Genomic DNA, 22,543 nt, shown 5'->3' on the forward strand with positions numbered 1-22,543 from the left:
CCCTCCCCCGCTGGCCAGCGTGCGTTCCTCCTCAGAACAGCAGCGCGCCCCCTCCCTCGCCCAGAGAAGACGAAGCAGAACTTCCCCTGGGTTGCAGCCCAGTGATATGGAGCAGCTCTGGCGCAGAGCCCTGCTCTTCCCGAGTCGTGGGTGGCGCGGTGCTTATTTCCCTCTCCTCCCTTTCCGGACCCAAAAGGGGATGTATCTGGGTCAGCCTGGGAGGGGCCGGACCTGCCACGGACAGCGAGGGGGAAGGGGTGGCGATGACAGCATCTTTCAGGTTTTTGGCATCTCTGGGCTGTGCCTCGTCCAGCCTCTCACCGCTCGGTGCTGGGCGATAGCTGACGTTCTGGCGAATCCGGCCCAAGAGGTGGGCGATGCGGGTGGGGAGTACCGTCGTCCTTCCTATCAGCATGCCTGCCCTACACAGAGTGACCACACAACCCCTTTATATTCCCTGTTCCCCGAGGCACGCTCCTGGGTGGTGGCCCCCTGCCCCAGGATAAGAGCAATGGAACAGTTCAAGGTCCCTGTAAGTTCCTGGTCTTCCTTTCCGGTGATAAACCTCGAGGCTACAAGCCAGTTGCTGCTCAAGATGCCCCACCCTCGGGCCCAAGCCCCATCTCTACTTTCTGGGGACCCAAGTCCGAGATCCAGCGTCACTGTACTTTGGCCAGACGCACAGGTTGGGCACCCTGGCTGGAGAGGTGCAGTCCAAGCCAAGGAGCAGACACCTGGATGTCTAGGAGCCCCTCTGTGAGCTTTTGCGCTCCCTCGACAGCGCTAAGAGGAGCTTGAGTGTGCATAAAAGCCGCACCTTCCTAGGGGCGCCCTGGCCGAAACTGTTGAGGGAGATCTCCTGGGTCCGAGCCCCTCTCCCCCACTCCCTTCGTGTATGGAACTCAGGCATCAAGGCCAAAGGCCATCTGTTCTCAACCTAGCCTACTCAGACACTGGAGATCCTAATTCCCATGAGTACTACCTCCCAGTATTGAAAGCAATGAGTTGAGAATCATTTTTTGGTTTCTTGTATCCTGTGCGCAGTTATCTCCTCATCCCCTCCCGGCCCCCGCTGTCTCCCAATATTGCAAGATCAGGGACCTTAATTTACCAGAAACTGCTGACCCTGGCAAAAACGGAGCCTACGTTCCGGTGGTGGCCCTAGCCCACTGAAGCTCTTAGGCTAGGAACTTCCCCCAAAGGTGCCTTTGCCTCAATGATGCTCGGGGTAATCCCGAGATTTGCCAACCTCCTCTGCTCCTCCTCACCCGGAGGCATCTCTTGCCATCGTTTCTCCCACTCCTCTATAAAACTTGGTGCCCCCCACGCCCCGCCCGGCGCAGCGCCCCCTTCTTTGCCTGTGCCTGGTGGGGAACCGAAAGGACAGGGTGCGCGGGAGGCACGCAGAGCTCGGGGCTGCCTGCGCGCTCGCAGCGCCTGGGGAATTGGCTGTGGGCGAGGCGGTCCCGGCTGCCCTTTATCGCTAGCTGGGCTCGTCTTTTGAAACTTTATCAGTGAGTCTCACCACTAGCCGCAGACGCGAGCGGCGGGGGGGCGGGGGCGCAGAGGCGCCGGCAGCCGTGACGAGGCGCTCCCGGAGCTGAGCGCTTCTGCTCCGGGCACGCATGGCGCCCGCACACGGAGTCTGACCTGATGCAGACGCAAGGGGGTTAATATGAACGTCCCTCTCGGTGGAATCTGGCTGTGGCTCCCTCTGCTCTTGACCTGGCTCACCCCTGAGGTCAGCTCTTCATGGTGGTAAGTCCACGTATATGGGCGCGGTGCTGATGGATTTTTGGAGATGGGAGTAGGGACCCTACTGGTCGCATAGACCCTCCCTGGCTGTTTCTCAGTCCTGGCAGTTGTGGATTCTGGAGCAACAAGATCTTATCACAGCACCCTGAGTCTAACCCCTTCGCTTTTCTCAAAAACCCATTTTAGCTTTGACAACTCCAAAAAATGCACATGCACCACAAATGAGAGCTCTAATGTTTGGTTGTTTGGATCCAGCTGAGTGACAGCAAAAGCAGCCAATATCTTATTCCACTGAGAAATGTGCTAGCCTGATCTCTAACTCTAATAGAGACGTGTGTGTGTGTGTGTGTGTGTGTGTGTGTGTGTGTTTCACCTTGAAAACTACAACTGCCACCCCCCACCCCACATTCTCAAAAAAAAAAAAAAAAAACTGCCTCGAGATCTTGAGATAAATCAATCCAGGCAGTTGGAGTTGTAGAACCTGAAGCCTGTGATTCTGTGTTATTTACCGTCCTTCCACATTCCTGGTGCTTTACCCCAATGAGACAGCCTCCAGGTACAGACTATTGCCTACATGCCAAACTACGGGGTCTCAGGTACCCAAGATGCTACTCAAAGCTGTTTTCCTAAAGGGTCACTGGGCTGCTGTCTTTGTATGCTGGTCTATGATTTATTATGAGCATTCTCTGCCTGTCCAGAAATAGTCCCCTTCTCTCAACTTTATGACCTTGAAAAGAGATGGAGTTGAGAACTCTGTAACGTTCTTGTACATAGAGTACCAGGGCAGATATTAAAGTACTCTGATACCAATTCAGAAAGATTGGCTATCCCCCCACACACAGCTTATGGTACTGGACAAAGGTAAGGCTCTCAGCCAAATTCAGGACAAAGTCACTGACTATTTAGACACCAGAGTGCCTGAGAGAGACAGAGCAAGGCACTGATGCTAACGGGGGTGGGGTGAGGGTGTCAGCTCCCTCCTCGTGACAATGAATGACTAGGTAAACTTGACATTGCTGACACTAGATCAAAGAGTGACTTATCAGATTGACCATTCTTTCAATAAAATGATGGTTTCTGTTTCCATGTGTGTTTAACTATTATTTATTGCCCCCGCATTTTGTCACATTGTCTCTCAGCTGTCACTTAAATATATTTTTGTAAGTCACAGCTGTAATGAGTTTATGATCATATAAAATAATGGCAATACAAGAAAAAGATACTCCCCTTGTCTGGTCACTTAAAAAGACACCCATGGCAGCTTGGGTTGTATAAAGGGTACCTTTCTAATCGTTTCACAACTAATGGAGAACATCTGCCCACAGATAACGATGAAATTTTTGTTAAAGTTTCTTTTCAAAACGTACTTTATGGAGCTATAATGCTGATTCTTCCAAATATTTAGTGCTCTTGATAACAACAGAAAGATTTTTTTTCTCTCCAAAAAAAAAAAGTGTCTATAAGTGCCAGAAAAGTAGAAAATGAAACCATTTTCAGGATTCTTTAGTGTGGAAAGAATGGCATGTTTGTAAGAAGAATGTAGCCTCAGATCCCAGCAGGTGCTAATAGGATAGATGCTGGCAGTTGTGAAGACATTTAGGTCAAACAAATGGGATTGAGGAACTTCTAAAGGTCAGCTTCCTCCAAAGCCAAAAGCAGACATATGGCATTCACTGAGAGCAGAGACTTCTTTGAAATTCTTTCTGTGTTCTCCCAAACACACTGCCCCCCTTCAGGCTCTGATCTTCACAATGCTACTGCCTCTGCCTCCCGGTCCAAAGCATCCTTTGGTGGCCCCAACTTCGGGAGCTAGTCATCACTCTGTTTGGAAGTAGCTTTGACCAGGTCGTTGGCCATGCTTCCCTTGCCTGCTTCTGCACGGAAGGAAAATGAAATAGCCCCTGCCTTCTAGTGTTAGCAGAGGACTGGGAATTCATGCTCTAGCAGTGCTGGTCTCCTGCAGAACGCCGCCGAGCTCTGTTCACAGCACTTTCGCCTTTCTCTTGGATTCCCACAGGTACATGAGGGCTGCAGGCGGCTCCTCCAGGGTGATGTGCGACAATGTGCCAGGCCTGGTGAGCCGCCAGCGTCAGCTGTGCCACCGCCACCCAGATGTGATGCGTGCCATCGGCCTGGGCGTGGCTGAGTGGACCGCAGAGTGCCAGCACCAGTTCCGGCATCACCGCTGGAGCTGCAACACCCTGGACAGAGATCACAGCCTCTTTGGCCGGGTCCTCCTCCGAAGTGAGTCTCCTGCCTCCCCCCAGCTCCCGGTTCCCGACCTTCCCCACTCGAGTGCTCAAAACCCCTGCTCATTCTTAGCGGCATTCTGTGCAGTGGAGTTTGTGCTTTGGGGGAGCATCATCTCCTTCCAGAGATGAGAGGTGTGGCAGTCGAGGAACGATCTCATGTCTGTATGCCTTTGGTGGAGCAGGTTGAGAGACTATGGGTGAAGGATTGCAGGTGGTGCCTTTTCATTCTTTGCTCTATCACTTCAACACTCATGACCATTGGGGATCAAATTTTGTCTCTGGAAAGAAAGAAGCAACCATAGGACTCTTTTTACTTTTTTTTATTTTTTAATGTATTTCTGAGGCCTTTCGGAAGAATTTGATCTGAAGATCAAGATAATCTGTTCAAATCTTTGGTCATCCAAAGACTATCATCGATATTATTTAAAATACACTGTGAAAATTTTGTGGGTAGAGACAAATCTCACCTCACTTTTGACTGGTTAGTTGAGAATTCCACTAACTAGATCAGGCTCACTCTATATCTACCTAACACTATTTTCCATAGAATGTAAATTCCACAAGGGCAGGAACTAGCCTGTATTTTGTGCACTTTGATTGGTGCCTGAGTATTGTAGGTCCCACACTTTTGTTATAATGAATGACTAGGTAAACTTATAGTGAGAACCTGTTGCTTTTCCAACTACATTTTAGGCAGTAAGAATATTTATGAATGAGGACTAAGGACCCTGAATACAGAGATTTCTTTTTCTCTTGGAGATTTAATTCATTTTTCTAATTAGATAAAGGGAGCCTTTAAGTGTCTGAATATTGAAAATAACTCAAAGCTAGTGACCTATTCTCATATAATCAGAGAAAATAAATTAAAGTCAAGTTTTACTTTCCAATAATATTCATCTATTAAGCTGGCAGGAGTAGCATTCTTCAAGAAATAATTCTGTCCAACTTATTTGTTGGAAATTTGACTAGAATTACAACAGTTTATGTGCACAGACAGAAACAGAGAACTTTACACTTGTTTTTGCCCACCCCACTCCCTCCCTCCCATTCCCAAGAAAATCATCCAGGCTGTGCACTTGGTAATGCTTAAGAGGGTGTTTCTACCATGTCATCATCAGAGCCCCAGGGTTTTATGAGGCCAAATGCATAAATGAATGTCTCTAAAATCCCCCAAGGGCGTAGTACTCTCACTCTTAGAGTATCCCTAAAGTTAATTTACTGTGATACTCTGCAATTTTATTCTCTTGTTTAAGAACTATATTCTTATGCATTCCTTTTAGAGTTTCGAGATGACATCGCAAATTTTTGAAAGGATAATAGCAAATGTCAGCCTCATGGAATTTTAAGACTTCACCTAGATTAGTTCACCAGTAAATCAATTAGTGCTGGACCTTGTCAAAGGGAATTTGCAAATATCCATCACAGGTCATCACAGGGTGTATTGTTTGTAGGTTTTCCCTGATGGTTTTCAATTAGAGGAAATTTCCATTTATACAGTGATAACTTATAGGTCCATTAAGTCTTTGCTTATGAACGGGTGAAAATAAAAACAGCCTTTAAATCACAAGTGAAAGGAAGCAATTTAGAATTTTTTTTTTTTTTTTTTTTTTTTTTGGTTTTGCGAGACAGGGTTTCTCTGTGTAGCTTTGCGCCTTTCCTGGAGCTCACTTGGTAGCCCAGGCTGGCCTTGAACTCACAGTGATCCGCCTGGCTCTGCCTCCCGAGTGCTGGGATTAAAGGCGTGCGCCACCATCGCCCGGATTGCAATTTAGAATTTTGAAATGTATTATTACTGGGCAGGGGTGGAGGCATGTGAAGGTGGGGAGACAAGTTTCAGGATTGGGGTCTCTCTCCCCACTGTGCATTCCAGAGGGTCAACTGAGGCTTTTCTTGCTGAGCCATGACACTGACCTGAAAGGAAACAGCTTCAACAAATGATCCAAAAGATGGCATCTCTGCCAAGCTGAGGATCGTTTCATAGAACACTTTGCAGTCACTGAGAGGGAAGAGATTTAATGGAGAAAACTGAACGAATTGACTTGGCCTATGGCCCCAGGTAAATAAAGGTTTCCAGTTGGGACTTCCTAGAGATGATGCTGAGCACTTTGCCAAGGTGCTAAAAACTTAAAACCCTCACAGCACATCATTTCTTTCCACTCTTCACAGAAGGCCAACTTCTTCCCAGACATCTCTGCAGATCCCTGCAACTGTCAGTGATGATTTTGTATTGGTTTGTGGAGGGCTGAATTTGGCCTACAGCAGCTTATCCTGGAAATAATCATGAAATTCCAGTGAAGTAATCCATAGACCTCTTACAGTTAATTACTTAGAGGGACATTTCAATGTACAGTTGTGAAGAACTCTCTGTTAGAAACCTAAATGTGCCTTTAGGCAATCGATCGGGGAAGACGAAGGCTAACATCGCTGTAGGGACATCATTATTGCTACTAAAATCCCCTATGATAATTCAGAAGTGGAGAACAATTGCCTTGTGCGCCCTAGAGACCCAGAGTAAAACACAATGACTTTTTTTTTTTTTTTTGGTTTTTCGAGACAGAGTTTCTCTGTGTAGCTTTGCACCTTTCCTGGAACTCACTCTCTAGTTCAAGGCTGGCCTTGAACTCACAGAGATCCACCTGGCTCTGCCTCCTGAGTGCTGGAATTAAAGGCGTGCGCCACCACCGCCCGGCTCAGAATGACTTTTAAGAACATTTGGAATTTACTCTTTCACAGGTAGTGAAAAGCCCAAACATAGTCTTTTAAGTAGATATCTCTGAAATTCTAGAATAGGCTTAAAAAACAAAAGGTGATCAGGGTTCATCCTTGTAAGTTACAAGAGGAAAAGACAACAGAATGTAAGAAAAGTAAAGTAAGGATAAAAGAAAGCATTTTTTAAGATTTGGACAACCCATGACCCTCAAGAAACTCTAGCTCAGTGTTTCGCCTCCGAACCCAAACAAACCCTGCCTGCCTGCCTAGTTGGCATTGGCTCTCAATTCTCAAATGATAGCAGCTTCAACAGTAACACACCAGGAAGCATCCATATCACCATTTAGATCAGGATCTTATTTCAGTTGTGATGAGCTGAAGGAGAACCAGTTTCTCTAAGAACCCCGTGATCCAACTTTGTTTTGTTATGAAGCCAGATCTCAAAATGTGCTACTATTTCACACATAGCATTTTAGTGAATCATCTAAAACACTTAACTGAAAACATCTTAAGTTCATATCTACATGTCCCTCGACATCTGGAGGTAAAACAAAAAGTCATGTGGTAATATCTAGACATTAAGGAATATGTTTGACTAATAACAAATATCTATAAAGATGTTTTTTTCAGAAATTGTTTTTGAATTATAGAAAATGACTATTTTTTGGTCAAGTCAACAAGTTAATGTGATTGTTCAGCAGTCGCATGAGGATGAATTTTGCACCTTAAAAACCTCTCTAGTGCTTTTAAAATACTGTGAGTTCCTAATATGCTATGATCCACATCTTCAGTGCTTTTTCTCACTTACAAAATATCTTGCTCAAATTATAAGATAAATATATTAATCATGTATGGTTATTTCTCACATATGATTTCTGTAAATATGGACACTGGGTTCCAAATCCCGAACTAGATTTTCAATGATAAAACAACTGCCGGGCGGTGGTGGTGCATGCCTTTAATCCCAGCACTCAGGAGGCAGAGCCAGGCAGATCTCTGTGAGTTCGAGGCCAGCCTGGTCTATAGAGCAAGATCCAGGACAGGCACCAAAACTACACAGAGCAACCCTGTCTTAAAAAGCAAAAAACAAACAAACAAACTATCAGCAAGGAATTTTTCAAAACTATAAAAATAAATAAGTGTTATTTATCCAAAAGCCCGTAGACAAAATTAAGCCATATTATTCAGCACCTCTCAATTCCTCTTCGGCTGTGTAAGCTCTTGCTTATGAAGGGACTTTTGAAACAGTTCCCAGGAGCCCACCATTCTCTCTCTAGAGCACTGCTTGCTACCTATGGCAAATACTCATCTAAGTGATCATCCCTGGAAATAACTGGTCCCCTTTTTAGATGGTTAGAGTTTTGGAGGGAGATATTCCTAAAGGGCCGAGGTAAGGGCCATTTCCTATGGTGCAGATATGTGTTCCTGGTTTTTAATGACGAGACTATCAATGCAAATTTTGCAAGGGATGCACAGAAAGCTGTAGCACAGAGGCGCACGTGGAAAGGAGTAGGGTTTCAATGGGAAAAAGTGGTCTGTTCTCCCAGCTGTGTGGTTCAAAAAGTCACACTAGTCTTGACAGATTGAATCACTGAATGGTTCTCTGCTTTCTGCCTTACATTGGCATTAGCTTGTCCAGCTTCTATTTTGATTGTTAATATATTTGCTGCAGCAACCATTAATAAAAAGCTATGCTAATAACAATGAAATACAGTTCCACTTGAAAAATGAGGTGCACACAGACCCCAAAGAGCCTTATATCTGTCACTCTACCACAACACTGTGTTATGAGTTACTACAGATTATTAAAAATAATTTAATGTAGTTATTGCACTGAAATATGTACCTCTCAGCCTGTAAGTGAAAGTAGGCTGCTCTCTAATAAAGAATAAGTCTACGAAAGCCCCCAAAGAGTTCTTGCCCAAGTCTAATTATAGGCGGTAAATTTGTTTCTTTCCAGAAAAACCAAAGGAAAAGCTTTTCACTGTCTCTGACCCGATACCAATGATTAGTGCAGGTGTTCCAGAAGAAAGGGAAATCACCTTAGTAGTTAGACACAGTATATAACCCAAGGATATTGCATATCACCTTCAACAATCTTCCAATTACTTGTGAGAGTTGATGGCAAGCCAGCTCTCCAGTGTTAATGCCAGGGGCTGGTGGCTGACTGAATTCTCTTCCTACTCTAGCCCCAAGATTTTCTTGATTTCAGTGTTGCACTGTCTTTAAGTTAAAATTGCCTTAATGTCTTCAGAAATGCCTAGAGATTTGGGAGGGTGTTTGTTTGCTCTGGCCTCCAACTCTTGGGTTCAAGCAGTCTTCCACCCCGGCCTCTGGAGTAGCCAAGACTATAGACAAGTGTCTGTCTTGACAGCTTTTTTCCAAGCTGTGATATCATGACTTCTAAAGCATACAATGGACTGAATGATAGGGCTGTAGAATCCAGACTGTTTTATAGATGGAGAAACTCAGATGGCTCATGCCAGTTGTACTCTTCTGGGACATCCAGGGTTTGGGGTGAATGCAATTCGCTGAACCCAGGAGCAAGTCCATCTTTTACCTTTTCTACTCTGTAGTTAAGGAGAGTTGGACATTAGATATTTAAATGAACCAAACCCTACATTAAGTATAAGTGATTCACATTAAAGAAACAGCCTGGGATCTAGAAAAGAACCCTTGAACACCATAGGAGATGGAATGCCCAGCAGCCACCATATGATAGCAATGCAGGACACTTCAAGAGAGGCTCTCTGACCGCTTTTAAGAAGAGCATTTTTGTTGCAGGTAGTCGGGAGTCTGCCTTTGTTTACGCCATCTCCTCAGCTGGCGTTGTATTTGCCATCACCAGGGCCTGTAGCCAAGGAGAACTCAAGTCCTGTTCCTGCGACCCCAAGAAGAAAGGAAGTGCCAAGGACAGCAAAGGCGCCTTCGACTGGGGTGGCTGCAGCGACAACATTGACTATGGGATCAAGTTCGCCCGTGCCTTTGTAGACGCCAAGGAGAGAAAAGGGAAGGATGCCCGAGCCCTGATGAACCTTCACAACAACAGAGCTGGAAGGAAGGTAGGCCTGCTCTCCTGCTCACTTGAGGGCCCTGTGGCCTTTCTTCAGATTTCCTAGAGTTGACTAAGTGCAGTGTAGACATGGTTTTCTGCTGACCCCCAGCTCGGGGCCACTTGTTCTAAAGAGTGCCACCAACTGGGCTGGGACATCCCCACCCATGCCCCACCTCCTTCCCACGGCTGCGTTCAAGGAGTCCACTCCATTGCTTGGAGCAGTTTTGTGAGTCAAGTATTTTATGATCCCTCTGGATAGTGTGGAGTCCAGGTAGGAGGTATCATCTGCCAGATAGTTCTTCATCTCGAATCGCAATAGCACATTGAATACTTGTATGGTGTATCAATACCCAGAGCATTTTCTAGATAGTTCATGAAAGCAATTCACCAAGCATGGTGGGTTGGCTTCTCCTGAATGCAGGAGCACTCTCTTTTGAAGCCAGAAGCAGCACTAGCTATAATACCCCCTCCTGTTTTTTATGTTACTGGTTGAATAAGAGAACCAAAGAAACACCCTTATCCTTTCGTCCTGATGAACCTCCCAGTCCATCGGACTCTGGTCTGCAATCCCCTTCAAACACCCATTTGGTGTATAAGGAAGCTAAAGTTCCCAAGGTTCTCACCAATAGTTGGCCAGAGGTCAGGACTAGAACTCATATTTAACTACTAGGCCAAGGTACTTCAACCTGGTATTAAACTGCTTCAGTGCCTATGGACAATGCATTAATGAGGTAGGACTGTTTAGGTGACAGTTTGGCCAGAGTAAAAAGAGAACTAGAGTATTATTATTGTTGCCTTTGGACAGAAAGCAGAAACTGGCCGAGATAATCAAATATTTGGTCTGAACCACTATAAGATAATATAATTGCCAGAAGAAATAGCTATAGTTTGCCTTTTGTCAATAAAACATCAGATACACCTGATATTAATTTGTAAAAAAAAGAAAAAGTAAGCAAAAAATTGAAAGATGTGGAGAAGGGAGTGATATGAAAAAGCATAGAAAAAGACTCCAGATCTGTTTGGACGTAATCCTCTTACTGTGCTCCTGCAAGGAACGAATCTCATTTAAAAGAAGCGGAAGAAGAGGGCCTCTTATTTGGCACATGAATAGGATGAGTGTGACCTGAGCTGTTTACAGACAGTACCCTTTTTGAACTTAAACATGAACATTCTTTATTGGCGTGAAATTGTGAGCTTCTGGTGGCCACTGCCAAGACTATAGACTATGATTGTGCAATCCTAAATTGGTAAATACTGTTTGTGCAATGATTTAGATAAAAATAATCTACACTGACCTTTGTTTTGACATCCATAGAGCACATGTAAGTTACAAAGTGTGGTGTCTTTGATAGGAGTGCACTGCTTAATGATTTGAATGGGGGTATTTTAACTAGACTCCTCTATTTGGAAAGATAGGCTCTATGACTCGACATTGTATCCAAAAGAGTGTCAACTTATTACAATATATGTGAAGTTTTTATAATAGGTCATTAGACACTGAATAGTCTAATCTTCAAAACAATAGATCTTAGCTATTACATACTAGGTCCTACATAAACAAGTGTTTTAATGTAAATCACATGACTGTTCACTGCAAAGAGGTGAACAGCTGTCAGGCCTCAGATATTCTCCTGCCTACTCCACAAAACTTAGGAGGCTACTTTTGATTGGAATAAAAGTGCACACACTGACTTTTTAAAATGTGGCTTTAATTAATGGTGGGTGGGCAGACTTTTTCAAGGAGATGCATGATGTCAGTGAATATGAACTTTAATGAGAGTAAATGTATTGAGATAAACATGCGTCTCTAATTCTCTTCTTGCGGTCATTAGGCCCCCAGTACTAACTCCCCCTTCTTCACAACAGAAGGTCTGTGGAATCAAAATGAGAACAGGCTGGGTTCATGTTTGAAGGCAGTCCTCCTGAGCTAAGTTTCCAACAAGCCCAGTCTAGAAACCCCAGCCTCCCAGGACTCACAGGAACATCAGTCCAGGTTTTTTATTCTGTTGCTTTTTAGTGCTTTCCAAATTGTCTGATATGAACACCATCTACCTTTAAAACTGAGAGTAACAGGGCGGGGGTGGGGGGGAGTAATATATTTTATTAGAAAGAAAAGTCATCTGTTCCAAGACATATCAGTTTAGCCAATGCTGTCACAATTCAACGCTGCCATCCATGTAAGACTTCAATTTGCCCCCAATAACTACAGTTTAATTAATTTATTATGACAGCTGGTTAGGGCATCCTCACGTGTTTCTCTTCTGTAATACCATCTAAGTCTGCATTATTCATTCTAAGCATTTTCAAGGGATTCTATAATTCTTTTTTTCTTTCATGTTCACCGGACGTTTGTCTTTCATTGCCTCTAGGTTTCTGGTTCCAGATAGAATTAGGAAGTAAGTTCACCTGGTTCAAAACCGTTCCTCCACAGCTTCCAGGCTGTGAGTCTGAAGCCACACTGTGGGGACGTGCAAGTTAGAGTAAGATCATTTTTAGTGAATGACCCGCAAACAACACCCGGTCCAGAGCCACCATTTATCCTCTTTCATGAGCTTGCAGGGGCCTTTTCAATTGTTCCATTCTTTTTCTAAGAGGAAATAATCTCCAGTTCATTAAACTGTCCTAAGAGAATCTGAATAAAAATAATCTTTAAATCTAATCAAATACTGCTCTTTAACAACTCCAGAAATTTCTTTAAGAATATGAATTTCCATAACAGAACTCTATAAAAATATTTTCTCCAAAATCCATCTCTTATTATAGTGAAAACAGAAAGAACATGGAATTTAATATTGGTTCCACTTTAGCATTCATCTTGCAATAGCAGTGATTTTGCTCACTGGATTTGTCAGATATAATGTTAAATGAAATATGCAGAGTATGGGAAAATAAGTATAAGCAAGTAGCTCAGGCCTCTGGGCGTGTATGAGCTGCTGAGCAAAAGTCCTTTTCCCATTAGTGGAGCCAAAGTTGTTTATAACTTGGGTAAGAGAAGCTGGCCCAAACCCAACATGAACCATTCTTTAGGGTTTAATCAGTTTTTCTGTCTACAGGCTTATCTTCTGTACAGTCCAATGCACTAATAAAATGGGCATAGTTTTGCTAACTTATAAAGTCTTTTTAAATGTTTTATAATAGGGTCTTCCTACATATTAATAGGACTAAAAAGTAGCACGGATATTTCTAATTACAGGTCAGAAATTGCCCACAAGGAGATAAGGGGGCAACACAGGGCCAGGTGGTAATGGGACACCTGGCCTGGGGTTCAAATACAGTTGTGTCTGCCCAAAGGCACATGTCTGTATTTCCACATTGTCGCTGCTTCTGAATTTTCTAGAAAAACAAACAGGATTTCTATTTTTTTTAATTAAAAAGCCAAAGAGGCAGCAGCCGCTGTCTTTGGAAGGTGGCTTTGGCGATGCCATTTTTCCTTGTGTGGCTTCATCTCACAGACGTTCTGCACTGAGCATGGGGTTCCTTGCTGTTCTTTCATCTTTTTGTTCTTAAAATTCTTTCAAACAATCTATTCTGATCATGAATTTCACTCCTCCAGCTCCTCCCCAACCCCACCCACCCAACTGTGCTCTTTCTCTCCCTGAAAAGAACAAAAACAAATAGAAGACAAAAAAGCCAACAACATCAAAAAACAAGGCATAGAGACATTCTGTATCTGTCAACCACTCCTGAGCACGAGGCTCTCCCTGGAGTGTGCTTGATATACCCAGTGTCACTACAGGGATGAAAACTAATTCTCCCTCTCCCAGTGGGTCTCAATGGCAAACATCTCCTTAGCTAGAGGTGAGACTTTGTGCTCACTCCTTCCGTGTCTTTCACTGCCCTAGATTTCAAGTTGCAGTATGAAAGTTATAGTAATAAAAACAACATGACGTTATAATAAAATATTACACTATTTATAGTAATAAAAACAGAAACACTGATGAATGGAATAGAATTGAAGACCTGGACATAAATCCACACAATGAAGGACACCTGTTTTGTTTTTTTTACAAAGAAGACTCTTAGGTAGCAATTCATTTTAACAGGGAAATGTCTTAATGTTGAAAACATTGCCATGGGTCATTGTGAGCTCAGCTTAAGCCACTTGATCTCATTTGAGAGATTCACAGAATTTCAATGAATGACACTGCAAGTCTGGAAGCACTATGTCTTACTGAAAGCATGATGTGTTACTTAGTTCAAAAGACAACTTGTCAAAGCTCCCTGGACAAACATATTTGGGAGTACTGAGTCAGATAAGAAAATGGATATGAAGAAGTACGTGGCCACAAAAGTAACTTTTAGTCAGAGAGATGGTGGCATTTAAGTACAAGATAAGCTGTGTCAAGTGGCAGACTAGGGTAGGATATGTTAACTGAGGAGATAAATGTCTCTCTCTCTCTGTGTCTCTCTGTCTCTGTCTCTGTCTCTCTCTCTCTCTCTCTCTCTCTCTCTCTCTCTCACACACACACACACACACACACACACACACACACAAACACACACGAAGCCTACAAGCTAGAGACAGACTTCCCATAGAGAAATGCCCTTCAGGATTGATGGAATGTAAGGTATAAAGGTGAGGAATGACCAGAGTTCCATGGGGAAGCTACTGACAGACGTAATGGGAGCAAAAGCTGCATATGTACCTTTGCCACACCTAGAGATCCTTAGGTACCGTGCCAAGACATTTGGATGTCACTGGAAAGACACGATACTTTGGTTCAATTTTCATGTATTTTTCAATTCCTTTTAAGTCTACTTTGAAAGAGTAATGGGTATCAAAGTTAAAACATTTTATAATATATTTGAATTAATGATTAAAAATAGATTTATTAATAAAATTGCAAGACTACTTCTAGCTCCTTGAATTTTATGACCAGTCTTAAGTATCAGTGTTGGGAATGTTATAGTTTGCTCTCTGATATTAATTAACTATAAAACAGAGCATTTGGTAACTGTTTATATTGATTTTTGTTAAATAAAACATAGTATTGTCTATGGTAATGTGAGCAATTCTACCTATAGATGTCATCTTGACTGGGGCAATAAGAAGGCAAGATTCTATAAGACTTGAACACATCCTTGGACAGGCTCCCTAACTAGCATTGCCATAGAAAACAAGATGCCCATACATATGCACCAGATTTCAAGAAAACCTAAAAATTAAGTATGTTTTACATGTGAGGAAACAGGAGTATAATAAAGTAGTCAGAATCAGGACACAAACTGGCTGTATTTACTAATTGAAGTGATCTGAAAATCCTAGTTCCGTTGGTACCCTGAATTTTGTAGGGGAGGACCTTCTGGAATGAGGGACTCCAGCATTCTGCCCAAATAAGTACCAGGCAAAGACTGGAAAGGGAGAGCACCAAGGCCCTTCAAGTGGCCCCCTGGAAAGCCGGGGCACAGCAAACACTTGTAAGTTCATCCACAGGAAATGCCTCCAAAGTAAACATAAAATCAGTGTTGTATAACTGGTAAGCAGAACCTTAAGACAAAACAACAACAGCAACAAAAACCTAAGTTCTAATAAAGATATCAAAAAATAGATCCCCTGATATCACTTGAAATAGGTAATAAACAAATAATAGATCGGACTTCAGAGAACTGGCATATGATGAAAAAGAAATCCCACTCTTAAAAAGCAAGGAATGTCAACGGGCAAGGGAGGGATCGAACCAAGCTGTGCTGCAGCGCAAACTGTGTGCACTTCTCTTCCTCCTGCCCTTCCCGTTAACAATCTCCAGCATCTTCACAGGGCACGAAGCTCAGTTTGCAAAGCCCCATTTCCCAGCCGATCCCCTTAGTTCATAATACTAAAAACTCAGTTTTTTGTATTTTTTGTACAATGTACAAAAATTGTAGATTTTGAAAAGTCAGAGTAAGCACCAGCCTCTGTCTCATTAAATCTCAAATTAATGTGCATTTGATACACTATGTATTACATGAATCACAACCCAACCAAAGTTAAAGTTCTCAAACAGAGGATAACTCTTAACAAAGTTATTTCAGTTCCATGAAAGTTCTATTATTAGAGAATGTGTCTTAGCCCTGCATCATTTGTCAACTAGAATTATTGTATATATGGTTGGTCTATGGGAATGCTAAATCCTACAAATACAAACCCCACACCTTATATTTCCTAAGCCCACCTACAGTCACTGTTTTTAATAGATGACAGAACTGAAGAAATCACAGTACCTTATTGGACTTAATAAATGTTTGCATAAGCTAACCAATTGCACCTTTTCTAATAAACATTCCTTGCTTCCCTGGTTCCAGTGCATGCACAGTTGAAGGATATAAATTGTTTCAGTGTTCAGTAACTCCTATCTTAGAGATGTGGGCCTGTCAAAAGCATTTAATTGGTAATAAATGCACTTGGCTCTAAGCCAATCTGGAAATTAAATAATGTGTTTTTAATGTGTGTTTCCTCAGGAAAACTGATAGGACCAGAAATATGTTGGCTGCTTTGTGCAATACAACGAACTAAAAATCGGAGCACCAACATGTCTTCCAATGCTTCAGTTTATAAGTGCTTACCAGGTAGTAAACCTAAAACAGATCATATATTTGATTTCTAAGGCAAGGCCAATCAATCATGGGCAAGTATTTTGTATAATATATAGTAGATGGACTTTTTCTAATTGGAAATGAGTATAACACAATTTAGGGTTTGTAAGCTTGGCAACATGAATAGAAAATAATTCTTCTATTCTTTAAGAAAACCTGATGAGGCCACCTTAGTGGTTCCTTCTGTTTGGTTTTCATAAAAGCTGGTGTAGAATACCTTCTCGTTGAGAGCAGTTTGTTCTTACAATTGGCAAAATAATGCTTTTCAGAACATAATTAAAGATGTAGACATTGTGTGTAGAAAAATGCAGGACTCACCGGATCTGGAGAACATGTACCCAGGGCCTCACAAATCCCAGAACAAGAAGACTAGCAAGGGAGTTAATGTGAAACCCCAGGCGTCAGATACTACCCCCCTGCACGTCTCACTAAGGGCCTGCGGACCTCCTGGAAAGGGCGGGTAATAATGGACTTTATATGCTTGTGTTGATTCAATAAAACAGCTACTCCACAACACAAAACATGGTCTGGCATAAAAGAAGAACCTAATGAATATTATGCCTCTTTGTAATATTCTGATAGCAGGCTGGGCAAAGAAATCTAAATAGAATTTTCTACACAATGTATGTATAGCATATCCTTCTATAATCCCCCCCCCCTCTTGTTTTTTCGAGGCAGGGTTTCTCTGTTTAACAGCTCTGTAGACCAGGCTGGCCTAGAACTCACAGAGATCCTCCTGCCTCTGCCTACCAAGTGCTAGGGTCAAAGGTACGTGCCACCACCACCCAGCCTACTTTTTCTCTCTTTTAGCATTCAGAATTTTGTCTCTGTGATATAGAATGCTAATATATAGAGTTCCTTTTAATAAAAGGAAGTTTAAAACATTAAATTCTAAAAGTAGAAAGTAGGCTCTAAGTAAAAAAAACTTAAAAATTATCAAAGTCAAATATTTAAGAGTTTCATAAAAATATGATCAGTTAGATTTTTAACCTTACAGCAACCCACTGGAGAATGTTAGGGAAAATGATATATATTGAGCTAAAAATGTTCTTTGTACTAGTGCTGAACACCAAAAAGCTGCTGCTGTCCTTGGGAGTTTTCTCCCACATCTGCCTTTTTTGGCTGTAGCACCCACCAAGCTTGTGGTGACAGGTTGACCAGATACCACAGAGTGAGAATCAGATGGGTTTCAGACACGCAGTGCTGGAGCGAGTCCTTGAGAATAATTCTGGCCAGTATGGTGACATACAGATTCATGAGGGCTGTGTGACTGAATAGAGATGCCCAGCAAGGACTGTGCACGTGGCCTCCAGTAAGAATCAAAGAGAGGAACAGAGCAGGAGAGCTTTCAGGAGAGATTTCAAGAGACAACAGAGAAGTGGAGATTGAATTGTATGATGGTATTTATCTGAGGCTGTGAATGAAGCTGTCAGTCTCACACTGGAGAGAAAAAAGTTGCAATTGATTCTTCTACAACAGGAAGATAGCAAAAGAAGAAAACAGTATTTATATATAGCTACAAAAATGATAAACTGAGCCATGGAAAAGTGTGTACCATAAAATGGAAAATGACTGCCAGATTAAAATCAGTACTTTAGGAAGTAGAGAAGAAATTTTACAAAGCCTGGTCAGTCTTCTCATGAGATTCAAGGAAACAGTAGCATCTGTAAATAAAAGTGGGTAGGGATGGCAAGAGAGCAAGAAATCAGAAGAGGAAGCTAAAGAACTCTCCCAAAAGTAAAGCAAAAACCCAAGTGATAAATGGAGTTTGAGGAGGTCACACACAATCCCCCATTTCTCACTCCAGTTTGAAACCAGGTACCAAATGGACAGACAGATGGAACAAACATGTCAATTTCACTGCCGGCTGGGGAAAGGCTGCACCAAGGGATGGGAGCCTTGTGTAGCACAGTGCTTCCAAAGAGACCCCAGAACGTGGACTCTGCCCTTTTACAGGCTAGGCATTGAACCCCATTCATGAGATCGCTGGCTGGTTTGAGAGGCTTGGTCACAGTGTATTTTCTCAGCAGGCTAGCAGATCCCACAGAAGAAGGAAGGGAAAGCCGTTAGTCCTTCCTTCAGACTCACCAGTTGGGCAAGTCAGTTTTTCCAGTCCGGGGAGAAAAGAACAAGGGATGTAAAGAACCAGAAATGTTACTTTAATACATTTTTTTCCTCAAGAAAATTCTTCAAGAAATAAATAAAATTGAAAGACATAGAGGATGAATTTTCAGGGTCTATGGGCCAATTAGAATGTCACAAAGACTATGAAAAGTGCAGAAAGGCAAATCTTAAAAAGAATATTTCAGCATTGAAGTCTACCAGTGTAGGTTGAAAAGGTCTATAACTGTCAGGGAGGATTAATGAATGGGAAAAATTCCTGAGGTGTGATATTTCAGAATACCAAGAACACGAGAAAGATTCTAGAAGTTTTTGTGAAAGAAAAAAATAAATAAAACAAAAGCCAAAATGAATCCATAGCAAAAGAATCAGTAAGATGTCCTATTTCCCATTGGCAGCACTGGAGGCAAAGAGCCTGCAGGGCTACACCTCTAAACTTGAGGGAAAATTATTTTCAATCCAGAATTCTATACCCAGCCAAGCTATTAATCAAATGTGAAGGCTGAAGTAAGACCTTAGACACGCAAGAATTCAGAAAATGTATCCTCTGTGCACCTTAAAGGAGTTAAACATGTACTACAAGCAGAAAGAATGAGCAGACAAAAGGGAAACCTGGCATCGAGGGAAGTGTGTGTGCAGAGGAGGAGGACCGAATGCTGAATCTCAGCTGTGAAGCTAGCCCTCCATTCTAAGAGTGTCCTTCATGCCAGAAAGGCTGTGGCATAGGCTAGCAGCTAATAAAATTCAGCCCCAGGACATCACTGCACTTGACTTCATGGTTAACAATACTATTATGCCTCAGCTTCTGTGGTCCATTGATTTCTGAATCTTCTGTGGATATCCAAATCTGAGATATTTAAACCCCTTACATAAAATAGTATATTATTTGTACATCACATATATATGCACACACATATTTATATCTCCTTCAATTTGCATCATTTGACAATTTAAATGCTACATAGTTGTTATGTCATATTGATTAGGGAATAATGATCAGAGATAGCCTGTACATGTTCAGTAAGAACACAAGTATCATAGACATAACAATATGCATGAACAAGATGTGCATGAACAATGTTCAAACAGTGAGTGGTGGAGAGAGACTGAAGATATATGAGATGGTAGAGGCTGCAGTCTGCCTACATCTGTACTTCATCTGGGTGGACTCAGCATAGAGTTCACAAATACAAACTCAAGTTTTAATCTGAGGAATTTTCTGAAGTCCCTCCTATTTTTTTTTATTCCATACTTCATTGAAGTCATAAATATAGAGGGCCAGTAAGTATTATTGCTTTCAAATTTTCAAATAAGCATCTAGATATATCATGGAAGACTTGACTGTAGTACAAAGTAGTGCTCTGATTTGGTTATTCAATCTTGTATCATCCAAATAAGATGTTACCAGTTCCTCCATCACCAGCTGTGCATGGGAGGCCCCTAGCTCTTTACCCAGTATGTCTGAAGACCTTCGAGTGTCCCCCTCCCACTCATTCAGCTCTTCTGTGTGGCCTACTAACATGCAAAGCCATTGGACTGGGGTCTCACACCATTGGGTGCCATCTTTCATTCTCTCCCAAACAGCCACGGTGGAGATTGTTTCTTGTGGAAATTTTTTCCTGGTGATTCAGACACCCCAGAAACACAGAGTGGGAAACCACTGTAACTAGATAACTAGTTTTCCAGGTCCATCGAAATGCGGTGGTGCCCTCCCCTGCCCCAGGCCTTTTCTTGTGCTCTGCCTCCCAGAGACCCCCAGACTCCTGCAGTGAAGCAAAAACTCTTTTCACTCTCTCTTGCAGTCCGGGGACATCAATGCTCAGCCCAGGCTATGCATTAGAATTACCTGAAGGACTGCAAGTCCTGTCAGGGCCTGGGCCTCATGCCTGGCCCACCCCCTCAAGGTTCTGATTTACTCAGTCTGGGAAGGGGCTGCAAATGATCCCCAGGTGATTTTAATGTGCGGCCAGAAACAAGAACCACTGCTCTGCTCTCTCCAGTTGCCAGGGAACAGTCCTCGGATTCCTGTAACTTTACTACAGAGTAGCTGGAGTCTTCCCCGCTCTTGCCAGACTCTGCATTTCCTCAGACCACAGCCAGGTTGTAAAAGAACATTTTCCCTTCCTCCTCTGTGTGGACACATATGCAGAGCTTTAAAAAGTGGGACATACCATATATATTGTTGTGCATTTTGTTTTCATCACTTGACTTTCCTTCATGCATAAGACACTGACCTGCCTCCTCATTTAAAGACCCACAAATACCATCATTCACCAGGTACCTGAACTGACATACCCATTTTCCCACTGGTGTCGTCTGGCTCTCTTCTCAGAGTTTGCTATTGCTAATAGTGTATAGTGAATTTTTGATTTCCCCTAAGAAGGGAGGGGAATAGTGTGTATAGTTCAATGTTTCAGGAAGATTCCAATGTGATTTTGGATTTTGTATGTCTGTTTAGGAAGACCACAGATCTGGAAGTACATAGTTCTGCCTCTGCCTAGTTAGTGACTAGAGATTTTACTGTCCTTGCTGGGACTTGATTTTCAGAACTGTGGAATAGGGATACTAATTTCCTTTGCTTAATTGTGTTGTGTACATGATAGTACATGTAAATCACTGTGCGTAGAGCCTGGCTAAGCCTGGTTAAGATCTCAATAAACGGTTGCTGTGACTAATAATGCTATTGTAGGACTAGAGATGTGGTTCAGTTGGTAGAGCGCTTGCAAAAAGCTCAGATGGAGTTCAGCTGCCAGCACCACATAAAGATTGGGTGTGCTGGCATATACCTATAATCCTGTGGAAACAGGAGATCAGAAACTCAAGGTCATCCTTGTCTACACAGTGAAGTAGAGGCCAGCCTGGGCTACATGTGACCCTGTCTGAAAACAAACAAGCAATGGGGTTATAACAGTGGGATATTAGAATTCAAGATCCTCATGGTGTGGCCCCATGTTTTCTTCTCTTCTCAAGCAGTTCAGAAACAGAACTTCAAAGCCTAGATGGTCTTCCTGTACATCTCTGCTTGAGTTGGACTTTGCTGTTTTCAGGGATAAGGGTTAGATTTGAAAGACTATGACTCCTGCAAATAGGAAAGGTAGCGGGGGCTCCTGAGTGCAGGTGTTGGACATGCTGTGTATTTACTAAAGCGGAGATGTGGCACAAAGTGAGTAACAGTGAGAGCTGTCAGCTGAGGTCTGTCACTAATCCACAACCAAGACTAACTTTGGTACTTTCACCTGCCAGGGACAGCCCTCCCACCCCCAGAGGGGGCTAAATAATGAGGAGGACTTACTGTCTTGGATCACAAGAGGTCTGGATGTTGGGCAAGTCCCAGTTGGGCTCACTGAGTAACCCCACAACACTCTCTAGAACCCAGTTCCTCACATCCTTCAAGACTATGTGTATAGGTTCATGTACAAACCTACTACTGCTCCCATGTCCTTTGTGTTATACTGTACAAAAAGAAATCATCCAGAGACAAAGAAAAAGCATTTCTCCTTGGATCTCTTTTTAAGAGTAAAGGAAACTTCCTTCCAAGTCCGACACCCATTTATCCTTGAATCCCATTGATACAAATTGAATCATCACGTTCCACATGCTAAGAAAAGTCAGTGTGTGAGCAGTGAAATGAACATTCATGATTTAGGCCACTCTGGGATCAGAGGGCCTGGCCAGGCCTGGAGCACACAGCTTCACAACCCCTGAGTAAAGCTGGTAGCCAGTAAGAGAGGAGGTGTGTTTACACAGATCAACAGCATCTGCCTCTGCTACATGGGTCTGCAAGGATTGCTTAGGTGTATTTTTAAGATCCAAAGCTAAGATGCAAATCTTCCCTCTAATCATAGGAAAATATCAGCTTTGAAGTGTGTCACCTGGAGACTTAGCATAACAAAGGCAGGGCAATGATGTGTCCTGTTACTTTTAGAACTAGGAACGGTTACCTACAAGTGAATAGCCTGGCTGCAAAAGAAATGCAGAAGGAGAAAGACAAAAGGTGAAGTCAGCACTTGGCATGGAGCGTGTTCTGTACGATGCCATCAGACCTTGGGAGAGAAGCTTTTAGACTGGAATACCTTCT

General features: G+C 42.8%; 1 protein-coding gene across 1 annotated transcript in view; it reads left to right on the plus strand.

Moving 5' to 3' along the window:
- The first annotated feature begins 1,543 nt into the window (after positions 1-1,543).
- Wnt2 (Wnt family member 2) overlaps positions 1,544-22,543 on the plus strand; it is a 40,840-nt gene continuing 19,840 nt past the window's right edge. The window contains exons 1-3 of the mRNA XM_006991230.4: positions 1,544-1,758; positions 3,773-3,999; positions 9,501-9,778. Coding sequence (XP_006991292.1) covers positions 1,676-1,758; positions 3,773-3,999; positions 9,501-9,778 — 588 coding nt within the window. The 5' untranslated portion in view covers positions 1,544-1,675. The remainder of the gene's footprint in view (positions 1,759-3,772; positions 4,000-9,500; positions 9,779-22,543) is intronic.

The sequence above is a fragment of the Peromyscus maniculatus genome, chromosome 3 (assembly GCF_049852395.1).
Source record: "Peromyscus maniculatus bairdii isolate BWxNUB_F1_BW_parent chromosome 3, HU_Pman_BW_mat_3.1, whole genome shotgun sequence".
Taxonomy (NCBI): domain Eukaryota; kingdom Metazoa; phylum Chordata; class Mammalia; order Rodentia; family Cricetidae; genus Peromyscus; species Peromyscus maniculatus.